The 13,799-nt window shown below is 50.5% G+C and overlaps 1 protein-coding gene across 1 annotated transcript in view; it reads left to right on the plus strand.

The window, feature by feature from the left end:
- The window catches only part of SAMD11 (sterile alpha motif domain containing 11), a 162,547-nt gene that overhangs the window by 134,575 nt on the left and 14,173 nt on the right, over positions 1 to 13,799 (plus strand). The window contains 3 exon segments of the mRNA XM_033156273.1: positions 3,187 to 3,302; positions 4,813 to 4,891; positions 6,678 to 7,375. Of these exon segments, the coding sequence (XP_033012164.1) occupies positions 3,187 to 3,302; positions 4,813 to 4,891; positions 6,678 to 7,375 (893 nt within the window).

Genomic DNA, 13,799 nt, shown 5'->3' on the forward strand with positions numbered 1-13,799 from the left:
TTATCTCTGTGAGACACACGCGTGCACACACTTGCTGCCAGTGTTTACGGGAGGGCAGCGATGGGTGGGGTGGGAGAGGATGTGCCTGCTTGGCCACAAAACGGTTAAGCGCCACTTGATTTCCCAAATTGCTTCTTATAAAACAAGCGGCACGTCTGCCAGGCTCTCGTCTCCCCATGATTACAGCTAATTACGATTGAGCGGACGCGCCTCCCGGCCCCCGCCAGGCCGCTTTAATTGTCCGTTATTCATCCGCTCGGCTGTCCGGAGTGGCAGCGCACTTGGCAGCCCGGCGACCGAGGGCCCCGGCTAATTGTGAGGCCTCGGGGATTAGGGCAGGTGATTACACACTTCATGGTGTAATTACATAAGCATCGCTTGGCTGCTGCCCCGGCGCTGAGCCCCGAAGGTCATGCGCCGCGTTACCTGAGATTAATTGGCGCTGCCACTGAAGTGCGAGGCGCTGGCGGAGCCGTTATACGATTAGCATTAACATTTCAACAGCGACGGATCGATCCGTGGCTCTCTTCCAGACACCGGGAGCTGTGCAATTAGTTTAGAGGAGAGCTCAGGAGGGAGGGAAGGAGAGAAAAGCTGAAAGCTAGGCGTGGGGGGGGGGAGCAAGAGGGGGGGTGGGGAGGGATGGACAGAAGGGGAGCAGGGGGGGAGCGAGCTGGACGAGACAGACTGGAAGCCGGGGGAGAGGGACAGATGGGGAGACAACAAGGGGATGGAGACCTGGGTCTTGGAAGGGGAGAATTTTAATCCACTCAGTTATATCTCTCTTTGTGTGTGTCTACACACATGTAGTATTTGTGCAGTCTCATTAGAAGGAAAAATTCTCCCCTTCTGTTTTTATCTCTCTTGGTCTCTGAATGTGTGTTGACTGGTGTGTATGCATTTATAAATGGTCTTGTGAGATGAGATTGTGTTCCATCAAGTAGTCCCCCCCCCCTTGTTTAGTATGGGTAGGGTGTTAGTTTTCCTCCAGACTGACAGTGGGTGAGTCTGTCCATCTTACTTCTTTTCGGTTTCCCCATTCCCCCCCCAACCCACAACTTACATTCATTTTACCCCATTTCTTCCCTACTTTGCAATTTGTTGATTTGAAAAAAGAACCTGTTGTTGATTCCATTTTTGAATCTTTTGTTGCTGTTGGAAAACAGAACAGTAAAATTTGGAGAAGTGCATATTTTGAAGAATAGGCAGGTTTCCGTTTAGGAACTGCTTGGCATGAGGAACCTCAGGCTCAGGGGCCAAATTTGGCACTCAAGGATCTTCCCCAGGTGACTCCCCGCACCAGTCCTGCTGCACACCCTCCTCAGGGACTTTTGCATGGCTGGTTTTTTCATTGAACTGCAGTACAGTAATGTCTCTTGATTTCCTGGTTGGAACATGGAGAGGTGTGTCTGTGTCTGTTTCTGTAAACTTCTGACTTTCGTACAACTGTGCAAACACAAGAATTACACCTGTTGCTTTTGAAATTTTAATTTAACTTTTATCATATTCTACTCAGCTGAGTATTTTTTAAGCTATTTTATTGTTAGTAATTGTAAACCAGTCTGATGTTCTGTTTCTGTTTTTGGTTGTTATGTTTATGGGCTTAAAGCCGAAATAAAATGAGTTGAGTTGAGTCTCACCTGTTGCTCTGCCCAGGTTCGCTTCCCCGCTCTTCCACATGCAGCTGCTGGGTGACCTTGGGCTAGTCACACTTCTCTGAAGTCTCTCAGCCCCACTCACCTCACAGAGTGTTTGTTGTGGGGGAGGAAGGGAAAGGAGAATGTTAGCCGCTTTGAGACTCCTTCGGGTAGTGATAAAGCAGGATATCAAATCCAAACTCCTCCTCCTCCTCCTCCTCTTCTTCTTCTTCTTCTTCGTCGTCTTCTGGAAAACCCTCAAGCAGAACCTGAGCTCAAGAGCAGTTCTCCCCGCTTGTGATTCACAGCAACTGGTATTCAGGGTAGATTACCTCCAGCTGTGGAGGCGGGACATAGCCATTGCAGCTAGTCAAATGGCTCCCTTGAGTGTGCTCTGAAAGCCCATGCGTGGAAGGAAGCCAAGTGGCGCTGCCTGATACTTTTTTGCCGGGATGGGAATCCTGTGGCCCTCCAGATGCTGTTGAACGCCAACTCCCATCAGCTCCAGCCAGCATGGCCAGGGATGATGGGAGCAGTTGGCTCCCCATCCTTGTTTTATGCTGTCTGGATGGGAGACTCTGCAATGCCACTGTGAACTGTTCCAGCAAACACCTGAGAATGGTTAAACAGTAGTTGAACAGACAATCCCTCTTCCCAGGGAATTCTTAGGACTATGAAGGGAAGAGGCGCCTCCTCGTAAATCTCAGCACCCTTAACAAACTACAGGTCCTCCCAGGATCTTTTGAAGGAAGCCATAGCCAGTGGCGGAGTAAGGCTCCGCGGTACCCGGGGCGGCAAAGGAAACGCCCCGGGGGCGGGGCGTCGTGACATCACATTGTGCCGTCATGACGCTCCGCCCCCAGGGCGTTTCCGGGGGTGCCGGCGCCGCTTCTGCAGCCCTCTTTTAAGCCGAAGAGCTCGCTTTTAAGCTCTCCGGCTCAAAAGGAGGCTGTGGAAGCGGCGATCCGATGACAGAGTGCGCGTGCAGGCGCACTCCGTCGTCGGGCCGTGCGCTGCCGCTCCCAGGGTGACGGAGGGAGCGGCAGCGCGTGGGAATGGTGGGAGGGGCTGCCTCTTATCACCCCCACGTGCCGCCGTTCGCTCCGTTGTCCCAGGAGCAGCAGCACCGCACACACCGTGCGCTGCTGCTCCCGGGGGGACGGAGCCAGCGGCAGCGCGTGGGGCTGACAAGCGCCGGCCCCTCCTGCCACTCCCCACGCTGCCAGTCACCCCGGGAGCAGCAGCGCTGCACGGACGGGGTGCTCCCTCGGCCGTGCGCTGTTGCTCCTGGGGTGACGGAGGGAGCGGCAGCGCTTGGGAATGGCGGGAGGGGCTGCCGCTTGTCACCCCCACCCGCCGCTTGTCACCCCCACCCGCCGCTTCTCGCCCCTGTCGCCCAGGGGCGTACCGCCCCCACCGCACCCCCCTAGCGACGCCCCTGGCCATAGCTGTTTAAAGTGATGGTGTGAATGCGGCCCAACACTCACCCCTTCCCACACACAAGTAAAGTGCTTAACTTCCCTCTGCTTCGTTTTGTTTTTCCCTTTAGGGAGATGTCCCACCCACCTCCTCTTCTGTCGCCTCAAAATGCTCCTCACATTGCATTAGGCCCACACTTGAGACCCCCCTTTTTAGGGGTACCTTCGGCCTTGTGTCAGACGCCAGGTGAGTGTTCCTGTCTGTGCTGAGGATTATGCCATGCAGCAAAATGTTCAAGGAGAGAGGGAGGCATGCGGTTTTAGTCTTCTTCCTTTAGCAATGGACAAATCTTTGCATTTCAGTTTCCTCTGGTTTTGTATCCCAACTAAGTTTTAACTCAAGATGGACCTGGTGAAATCATTGGCCACTAATTTCAGTTAGTCTCCTGTTGAAGAGGACTGGCGTTGGCTACAACCTTCCATCTCTCACTTTTTTCGGTTCTAATTTCAGACTTCCACATCCGTTTGCAATATTTTTCTCTTAAAAAATAAAAAGTCCTCATGAAAATTTGTCAGCATTTTTCTGTGCAACTTACACATTCTTTGTATGTGTTTTTGCCTAGCACACACATTTTTGTATCAATATATTTTTGCTAATATATTCATTTTCATTCAAACGTTCCCTTAATATATGTGCCTTTGTGCGTATGACTTGTCTGGAGAACTGCATTGCAAAAATTCAGAGAAGTACGGATTTCGAAGCACAGCTGCCTGCCTGTGTGTTGTTTTTGGAATTGCAAATTAAGTAGTTTCCAATTTCCCCCTCTGTCATCCTTCATAGTCAGAAGGCATAGTGCAGAGGTGGAGTGCATGCTTTTGAATGCAAACAATCCAAGGTGCTAGCCCCTTGCATCCCCAACAGGATATTAGGGAGCAGGGCTGAGAGAGGCCTAGGAACAGGACTGAATCGTCAAAAGGCTGGATTTGAGTGCAGTGGTCCAGGGTTCTGGAGTGTGGAGAGATAAAAGACCTGTTACTATTTCTGCTGCAGGGTCTCTGTCCCTAGCGTCTTTAGCACATCCAGTCAGCATGAAAAGGAGAGCTTTTTAGCCACTGATAAGAAGTCTTCTAATCCTTTGTGCTGATTTGGAGCCAGTCAGAGTGAAAGTTGAGTAAGCCAGTGGAGATCGACTCCTAGGGTCATTCTGGAGAAGGCACGTCAGAAGAACACCAGGGAATTGTTGTTCAATATGCTCCAAAGTAGGGTTTCCCAGATTTGGGTCTTTAGCTGTTTCTGGACTACAATTAACATCATGCCTGACCTCTGGTCCTGCTTGCTAGGGATGATGGGAGTTGTAGTCCAAAAACAAGTGAAGATACAAGTTTGGGAAACTTCTCCGAAGCTAAGCAGTTAGGGATACTGCAAACAAGGGGCTTCATTTTCAAGGGAAGGGTGAGCAAATTTTATTATGTGAAATGGAGCTTTGGGGAAAACACAGTTCAAGTCACTCTGAAAGAAGTTATTGGAGCACTCCAAATCATTTGTCCATGTACATGCACAGAAAATAATAGATCTAGCTGAAATGCAGCACATGGAGATCAGCATTAGTTGTTGCAATGCATCCCTAATTATTATTATTATTGATTGACTATCGTGAAGGGATGGTATACTTCTGAATTTAACACTACATTAGTATTTCTGAACAACCATGCATTTGTGTTAACCTCCAGGTCTTTCCCCTCCCTCCCTCTCACAGGTTACGGGTTTCTACAGCCAGCCCAAGCGGAGATGTTTGCAAGACAACAAGAGATGCTGAGGAAGCAGAACCTTGCCAGGTTAGAAGCACACAGTTGATGGAGATGGGCCCCAGCTCAGTGGGAGAGCATCCTCTCTACATATAGAAGGTCCCAAATTTAATCCCTGGTATCTCCAGGTTGGGTCAGGAGAGACCCCTGCCTGGAGAGCTGCTACCAGTCGGTGTAGACAGTGCTGAGTTAAATGGGGCCAATGGCCTGACTTAGGTGTCGGGAGGGAAGGGCTGTAGTTCAGTGGTAGATCAGCTGTTTTGCATGCAGAAGGGTCCCAGGCTCAAGCCCTGGCAGCTCCATGTATGGCTGAAAAGCACCCCCTTCCTGACACCCAGGAGAGCCACTGCTGGTCAGTGTAGGCAGCACTGAAGTAAGTGGACCAAGGATCTGACTCTGTATAAGACAGCTTGGGGGGGAGGGGGGAGAAGGAGGAAACCCACTCCCTTTCTTCTAGCTCAGGGGTAAGCAACTTAAGGCCCGGGGGCCAGATGCGGCCCAATCGCCTTCTCAATCCGGCCTGCGGACGGTCCGGAAATCAGTGTGTTTTTACATGAGTAGAATGTGTTCTTTTATTTAAAATGCATCTCTAGGTTATTTGTGGGGCATAGGAATTCGTTCATTCCCCCCCCCCCAAAAAAAATAATAGTCTGGCCCACCACATGGTCTGAGGGATGGTGGACTGGCCCATGACTGAAAAAGGTTGCTGACCCCTGTTCTAGCTAGGTGGGGGCCTTGGCCATGAATTAATCCCTGATCTCCCATGCATATCCTTTGAGAAGGAGAGATTAGCTGGTACGCTTCATTGAGCCAAAGAGTTGGAGGCCGTGCCAGACACGTTTATCATCGTTCCTTTCCAAGGGCTCTCTCACGGACAACCTCCCTTCCCCTTAAGGGGGAGAGATGGGAGGCTGGGGAATCTCCCTGGGATGTGAGAGTTTTGGAAAGCGTTGCAATTTGCCCGGCAGTGCCCCCCCCCCACTTTGTTTCTCCCACGTTAGACTCCAGCTTCCCCTTTCCAATTGGAAGCAGGGAGGGGGCAGCAGAACTGCCTGGGTGATGCAAGGATGTCAGGGTGGGAAAATATTGCCGGAAGGGGGGATGGATAAAACTCGCTTCCAAGGGTTGGTAGGCCCATTGAAAATAATGGATGTTACTCAGTTGGGCCCATTAATTTCAGTGGGTCTGCTCTGAGTAGATACACCCAATATGCATTGCTGAACCGCTGCTATTTGTTTCACGTTCTGTTGCTTCTTTGTATACTGCCTTTCATCTGGAGAATGCAGGGTAGACCGCAACAGAAAAATACAAGTGAGAACACAAAATACACAATAAAACAAAAACAAACCAATAACACCCCCCAAACACATTTTAAAAGCCATAGAATGTTAATCAGCCAAAGACCTGGTTTTTGCCTGCCGCCTGAAAATACGTTTCAATGGCGCCAGGCAAGCCTCTCTGGAGAGAGCATTCCACAAATGGGGAGCCACCATAGAAAAGGCCCATTCTTGTGTTGCCAACCACCGGACCTCTCGTGGAGGAGGCACATGAAGAAGGGCCTCAGGTGATGTAGTGCTTTGAGTTTGTGCAAATATCACACTCCATTTGTATTCAGATTGGTTTCCCCCCCTCCCCTCAACAACCCTGCAAGGTAGATCACTTTCACCCCCCATTTTAATTGTGGGACACTGCAATTTGGAGACAAGAGGGAGTAGTTTACCCACGGCTGCATGACAGGTCTGTGGCAGAGAGGTAGGACTCTGACCCTGAGCCTCTCAGTTCCTCCCATCTCAACCATTTGCCTTCATCCATTTAGGCTTGAGATGTCAGCGGAGATCATCCGCCAGAAGGAGTTGGAGAACCTCCACCGCCAGCGGCTCCTGGCCAGCGACCCGATGAGCTTGCACCCGGGCCTGCCGCCGGACCACCCAGCCCTGCGCAACGTCCACGACATTCCCGAGGGGCACCCGCTCCGCGATGAGCTCTCACGGAGGAACGCCATGTTGGTGCTCCGCCATAACAACACCCCACTCCTGTCGCTCAACCACGGGGTCCCCAGCGCCTCCACCACCCCGCCCAAGGAACAAGGGAGCCGGAGGGGGAGCCGGAAGTCCACACACCACCGGGCCGAGGCACCTGGCCAGAGCGAATCCAAAGAGCTGTCCGAGAGCCGCCCCCCAGACGGCAACGATGAGGAGATGAAGGACTCTGAGAGCGACGCCGACGTGAGCGAGGAGAAGCTGGACAGCACAAAGGCCGAGAGCAGCAGCCTGGCTGGCGAGCTGAAGGAATGCAAAGAGGCAGCGAAAGCCTGCGATGGCGCCAAGGAACTGGGTGATTTATCTGCCAGCCAGAGCGCCCCCTGCAGCTCCTCCAGCGCCGAGTCACCCAGCCACCTCCTCGGCCCAGTCATCAACAAAACCGAGGCAAAATACCTCCCACCAGCCTCACTTCCACCTCCGCAGCCACTGCCATTTGGCTTTCCGTACACCATGAGCCCCTATTTCCACACAGGTAGGTGGTGGCGACGGTTGTCTGTGGAATTGGTACTTTAAGAACGCAAGCAGACGTTGGGAGCGTGCAGAATTTTCAGGTGGAGGGTGCCTTCATTTGCAGAGTTTGGTTCACAGCCGTACCATGTGCTGAAAGCATTTGCACTCCTTTAAAATTCATGATTCCCCTTACAGAATCCTGGGAACTGTAGTCTGATAAAGGTGTTGAGCTTCGCTGACTTCCCAACTCCCAACACCATTAATAAACTACAGTTCCCAGAATTGTCTGTAGTTGCTAAAAGTGGCACAAAAATGCTTTAAATATATTGTGTGGATATGGCCTTGGATTGCGGATTTGGAGTGGGCTCTGTGGAGAACCCCTTCTCTCCCCCTTCTTTTAACATACACCACCCACCAGCCCAATATTTCCTCTTTCTTAAAGGGTCTCTGACTACGCATAAGCTGTGGTTCTGCTCTAGCCAAGAAAGGTGATCCGATACATTTTTTAATTAAAGAGGAGCAGGCTTCTCTTTGCTCCTGATTTGTTTGATTATAAGAACCTTTGTTCTCATATTACTGTTGTATTTCTTTCCTTGTTATTGTTTCTGACGGTGGCATTGTGACCTATTTGGGCTCTGTAAATCCTGCCTTTTACCTGTATGGCTGTGTTTTTAATTCATGGATTAAAAACACGTCTATCAATGGCTAACAGCCACGATGGCTATGCTCTGGCTCCACAGTCGGAGGCAGTAATGGCTCTAAATACCAGTTGCTGGAAACCGCAGGTGCAGTGAAACTGCTCTTGCGCTTGGGTTCTGCTTGCAGGCTTCCTACAACGCGCCTCCAGTTGCCCACTGTGAGAACAGGAAGCTGGAGTAGAAGGGCCATTGACCTGATCCAGGAGGGCTCTTCTCACGTTTTAGGGTTTGTTTGTTTTTAATTTGGTTGTTCTTAATGGCTTTTAATGTAAGTCCCTTTGGGTCACTCTGTAAGAAAAGTGACTAATAATAATAACAACAGCAATGACCTTTCCAGGCCTTTTGAACAGGCTGACTTCCACCCAATTCTACACCCTCCTATCTGTGAGGTGCTAAAAAGTGTTGTTAAATGTTATAATTTATTTAATATGTGGCTGATTTTTGTACTGGGCAGGGGGGAGACCATTTGTATCTTTTGCTGGCGGGGAAGAGATACCTTGGGCCAGCTTTGCGACCCTAAACCCTAAACATCTCTATGGACCTAGCTGAGTTGAGTTGAGTTGATATTTGTAGTCTGCTTTTCCAACAACAAATGTTGAAAGCTGCTCACAGTAGCATTAAAAAAAAAATGCAAACGCTGCAATATCAAAAACAATAGCATATAAAGCAAAGAACAGCAAATTCATTAACACAATAAATACTGTTCAGTAATGTATGAAGCTGCCTTATATTGAGCCAGACCCTTGGTCCATCTATCTCAGTGTTGCCTATGCTGACTGGCAGCAGCTCTCATGATTTCAGGCAGGGGACCTTCTTAACCCTACCTGGAGATGCCAGGGACTGAACCAGGGGCCTGGTGCATGCAAAGCAGATGCGCTGGCTGCTGGGCTTACGGCCCTTTTGTTCCAGAATCCCCCCTGATGTCCGCTGTTGTTTGTGCGCACATCCAACTCTAGTTGATGCTTGGCAGGTGAGGTGTGGTTGAGTGGGTTGCAATGCGATTTCATTGCCCTTTTGGTCTTGAAAGGTCAGCCTAGCGTTGCTTGGAAAACCCTCCTACAGGACAGTTGTTGATAAATTGCTGGGCAGGTGACAGAGAAGGACCCACAAAAATGATTATGGGCTTTTCAGGACTTGGAAAGGAATAGGTAAAGGTGTTGTTGTTAAGATATACATACTGCCCTTCATCGAAAGATCTCAGGGCTGTTCACAAGGCATGACTTAAGTATAGTTGAGCTGGATTTGGGGGCACCTTTTTAGTCCTATCAGAATGCTTCTTAACCATCTCAGTGTTTGCACCCAGAGTATTTTGTGTGCACAATTGCCTTTGGAACTTTCTCCTGCGGTTAGGAGCACTTGTACACCTCCCAGGCATGGGCGTTTCCATGTTTCAAAGCAGCTGTTCTGGCTTTGGTTGATGAGAGTTCTAGTGCTAAACAGCTGGAGGGCACCAGATTGGGGAATGCCATTTCATGTGAATGAGTGAAACTTTCAGGCTTGTTTTCAAAGCCTCTGCTTTTCCTTCCTCCTGTTTGCTACCTAGCATGTTCAACCAGGGAAAGAAAGAGGGAACATGAACTGAAGTGGGTTGGTGGGGGCTGGGGAGGGGGGAGGAGGAGGGAGCTGCTTTGGGGAGAAGAGATGGAGGCTATGCAAGCCACTTGGGTGATGGAACCGTTCTCCTTTCAAGAGGAGCTCAGCGGGTCAAGGCAAGCCCGCCGGCACTCGCCACCAAAGGCGGGGCAGAAAGGAGTGATTTCTTCCTGACAGATGGTTGGGTGTGATGGAATATCCCCAGCCACCTCAACAGATGAGGCTGCTTGGCAAGAACGTTTCCTTACTGGCTGATTAAAAGGGAAATGTGGGTTTTTAAGAGCGTGCAGAGCAGGGCATGGGTCCCAGATGGGCAGGGGCGAGTGAGAGGAGGTGCTTCTCCAAGCCCTGATGTAGCTTTTTCTTGGCCATATCAGTTCCTTTAACCCCTCGGCTGTGTTTTCAAAGTGTGTTTCAGTTGGGGGGCTTTGAATGGCTATTTGTGATTTGGACGTTCCTGGTTTTGCCTTTTTGGTGTACCGTGAGGTTTGTGCAGCTGGGACATAGGGCAGGAAAACAACTGCTGCTAGAACTGTAGCTCAGTCTGATGTCCACACCAGACATTTAAAGCACATTACTCCCCCCCCCAAAAAAATCCCCACCTGTCAAGGGTGTTGGGAATTGTATTTCTGTGAGTACTAAGCTACAATTCCCAGAATTCTTTGGAGGAAGCCATGCACTTTAAATGTATGGTGTGGAGAGAAAAAACAGCATGGTAATTGTTACTAGGGCAGAGCTTTTGGGTTCTTCTTGGGCTCATTAAGGGACACTTGTTTCACAGCACCTATGAGAGGTAGGTTATGCTGGGCCAAGCTGGGAAGTGAGGAAAAACAGTGGTGGGTTAAGTGACTGAAAACTAAAATGGCACATAGAATCATAGCCCAACCCCCTGCATTGCAGGAATCTTCACTAAAGCATCCATGGCACATGGCCATCCAACCTCTGCTTTAAAAAACTTAAGAAAGGAGAACCCACCACCTCTTATGGGAGTCTGTTCTACTGTCCAACAGCTCTTGCCATCAGAAAGATGGGCCTGATGTTTAGTCGGAATCTCCTTTCTTGTAACTTGAATCCATTGGTTCGAGTCCTGGCCTCTGGAATAGGAGAAAACAAGCTTGCTCCATCTTCCATGTGACACCCCTTAAGACAGGCTTCCTCAACCTCTGCCTTCCAGATGTTTTTGGCCTACAACTCCCATGATCCCTAGCTAGCAGGACCAGTGGTCAGGGATGCTGGGAATTGTAGTCTCAAAACATCTGGAGGGCCAAGGTTGAGGAAGCCTGCCTTAAGATGTTTGAAGATGGCTGTTGTGCACAGAGTATTTTCTTTTCAGCAAAATGGTTTTTGTGTTTGTTCTGGTGAGAGTTGCAATGAAACTTTGCATGCTCAGAAGTTTTGGGTTTTTTTTCATCATTAACAAAACCTTATAATAAATTGATAAGGGTTGCACCCACCATGCCTCAAGAGTACACCCACTGAAATTAACGGACATGACTAGCTTTGGTCCATTAATTTCAGAAAGTCTTAAGCTTAATAGGGCTCATCCGCATATAATTTTTAAAAAGATGCCGCAAGACTAATTTTGTGATACCTTGTTTGATGTGTTGCTTGGGGGGGGGCGGGATAATAGAATCATAGAATTTTAGAGTTGGAAGGGACCTTCGGGGACATCTAGTCCCACCCCCTGCAATGCAATAAGGAAGAGGTTCCTTATTTTGGGCCCCCAAAGCGCTTTCATCCAGCCTTGCTCCTTGGGCCTATGCCTTCACTCTTGATTCTCCACATTTCCCTGAATCTGCCACTGTGTCTGTTGAAAAAGGTTTGTGCACAGGGTGGTAAGGCAGTTTTATCACCGGTGGCTTGTTCACACATGCAAGCCAACTCTTCTTGGGGAGGCTGTAATTCAATGGCAGAGCAGAGATGCAGTATCATCAGGTTGAGCTGGGAGAGATCTGTGTCTGAAACCCTGGAGAGCTGCTGCCAGTCAGTGTAGACGGTACTGCTCTAGGCAGACCAATGGTCTGACTTGGTAGAGAGCTGCTTTCTGTGTTCATAGTGATGCATTCCCCAAGAGACAGTGTGTGTGTGTGTGTGTGTGTACACACATGGCCTTGCCTTCGTGCCGGGGATGAAAGCTAGATAATGCAAGCAGGAAGATCCAGATAGCGGCTGACGGGAAGATGGAGGGCAGAAAGGGGAAAGGGTAGAGATTTAATATCCGCAAATGATCCAGGAGGCTCTGAACGAGGCTGGCTGCTTTCCAGGGAGGGGGAGAAGTGGTGGTGTTGGAGCAGGCTGGGGGGGGGGACGAGCCAGGCTCCTCCGGCACTTTGGAGGCGCAGAGCCATTTTCTATCCCCAGTGACAGAAAATTATCGACACGGCAGTCGATTGCCGGGTCAATTCCCCAAGCTGCCTTATGAAAACCCCAGCCGCTGCCAAAATGACCTCATCTTGTTTCAGCTGCGCACCTCTTCTCTCATACACCCCCCCCCCCCGCCCACTTGCCCGCCGGCCGGCCCTGTCCTCTGGAAAAGGTGAAGGATGGAGCCAGCAAGCAGCTAAAATCTTCCTATCGATCTGCAGTCTGGAGAGCAATTAACGCCAGCCTTCCAGGGCCCGTTTGGTGACCTCTCCCAGCTCTCGGCAGGGCAGGGGAAGAAATAACAAGATGGATTAAGCCCCCGTCCTGGCTCTCTGTGTGGGTCAGTGGCATGGGCCCCATGCGGGGGGCCCGAAGGTGCCTGGTCTTTGTGGCTTGTTTGGCCTCTTGGACCCACATTGGTGGGAGAGGGGAGGAATCTCGCCACCTTGCAGAAATTAGCCAGCGTAAGCCCCACCTCCAAAGCAATGGTGACTGGTGCTATGTGGGGTGGAAGGCCGGGCTCCCTGCAGTAGGTGGAGCCATAGCCAATGACAGGCTCCTCTTCCCTGCTGAGTCCATTACCACCCGCAAGAAGGCAGGCAGGTGGGGCCGCTGGTTGAGGGTAGACTGAATTTGGTGCGGCAGCATCGCACTTGCCTTAATGAGCCATCCTTTGCTGGGTAACCACACTTGCTCCCTTGTAACCTGGCCCTGCGTGGCAAGCAGTTCCCATGATCCATTATAAGCCCCTTGAACCACACAACTATTACCATAGCTTGAATTCTAGCCAGTATTAGCAACGTCATGAGCTGTAGCTCAGTGCTAAGAACATCTGCTTCACATGCTGAAGGTCCCAGGTTCCATCCCTGGGTAAGGCTGAGCATGTCCCTTGCTTGAAACCCCAGAGAGCCACTGCCAGTCAGGGTAGGCAATACTGAGCTCGATGGACCAGCTGCCAGAATAGACAGCACCCTGTCTTGCTACATCTTCAGGGAAGAACTGTGGCAAAAGGTTCCGGGTTCAATCTCCAGCATCTTCAGGTAGGACTGGGAGAGATTCTCTGCCTGGAACCCTGGATAGCTGCTGCCAGTCAGTGTAGAAAACGCTGGGCTTGGTGGACCAGTGGCCTGACTCTGTATAAGGCAGCTCCCTCTCTCTTCCTATGCACTAATTGCTGGGGATGGCGAGCGGGAGAGGGCGATGGATTTTGCTCATGTCCACTGTGGGAAACCGGTTGCCAGTCTGGGGCCAGTGTCTGTGGTCTAGCGGGGCCCTTCCTGTATTCTCCGCATCTTGTGGGGCCAGAGAGAGATGCTTTGAAACTTCTTCCTTCTGCCCGCACATACTGGCATCCCTTGAGAGAACTGGGTGTGAGAGCTGTGAGGAATTAATTAACGAAGCTGTTCAAAGGAGTCCTCTGAGCCCAAATCCTGGGAAGCTGAGCATGAAGCATGTGAGACGAAAGGGGAAGAAGACGTCAGCGGGGAGTTGCCTTGCCTTTCTCCTTGTGGGTAGTGGTGCCGATTTGGCCCAGAGGCCGAGAGCAGCGGCAAGGAGGTGGGCCTGTTCAAGGTGCCAATGCCAACCCCCCCTCCCCAATTAAAATCAGGAGCCTGACCTGATGGGAATAGAATAATCGCCTCTTTATTTGCAGAATGCTGGGTTGTTTAAGAGGCAGGCTTCCAGGTGCTTTTCCACTGTTTTGGACCACAACTCTCATCCACAGCTCAGTGATAAGAGCATCTGTTTGCATACAGAAGACCCCAGGTTCACTGCCAGTCAGTGTACGCT

Source organism: Lacerta agilis, chromosome 8, assembly GCF_009819535.1.
Source record: "Lacerta agilis isolate rLacAgi1 chromosome 8, rLacAgi1.pri, whole genome shotgun sequence".
Taxonomy (NCBI): domain Eukaryota; kingdom Metazoa; phylum Chordata; class Lepidosauria; order Squamata; family Lacertidae; genus Lacerta; species Lacerta agilis.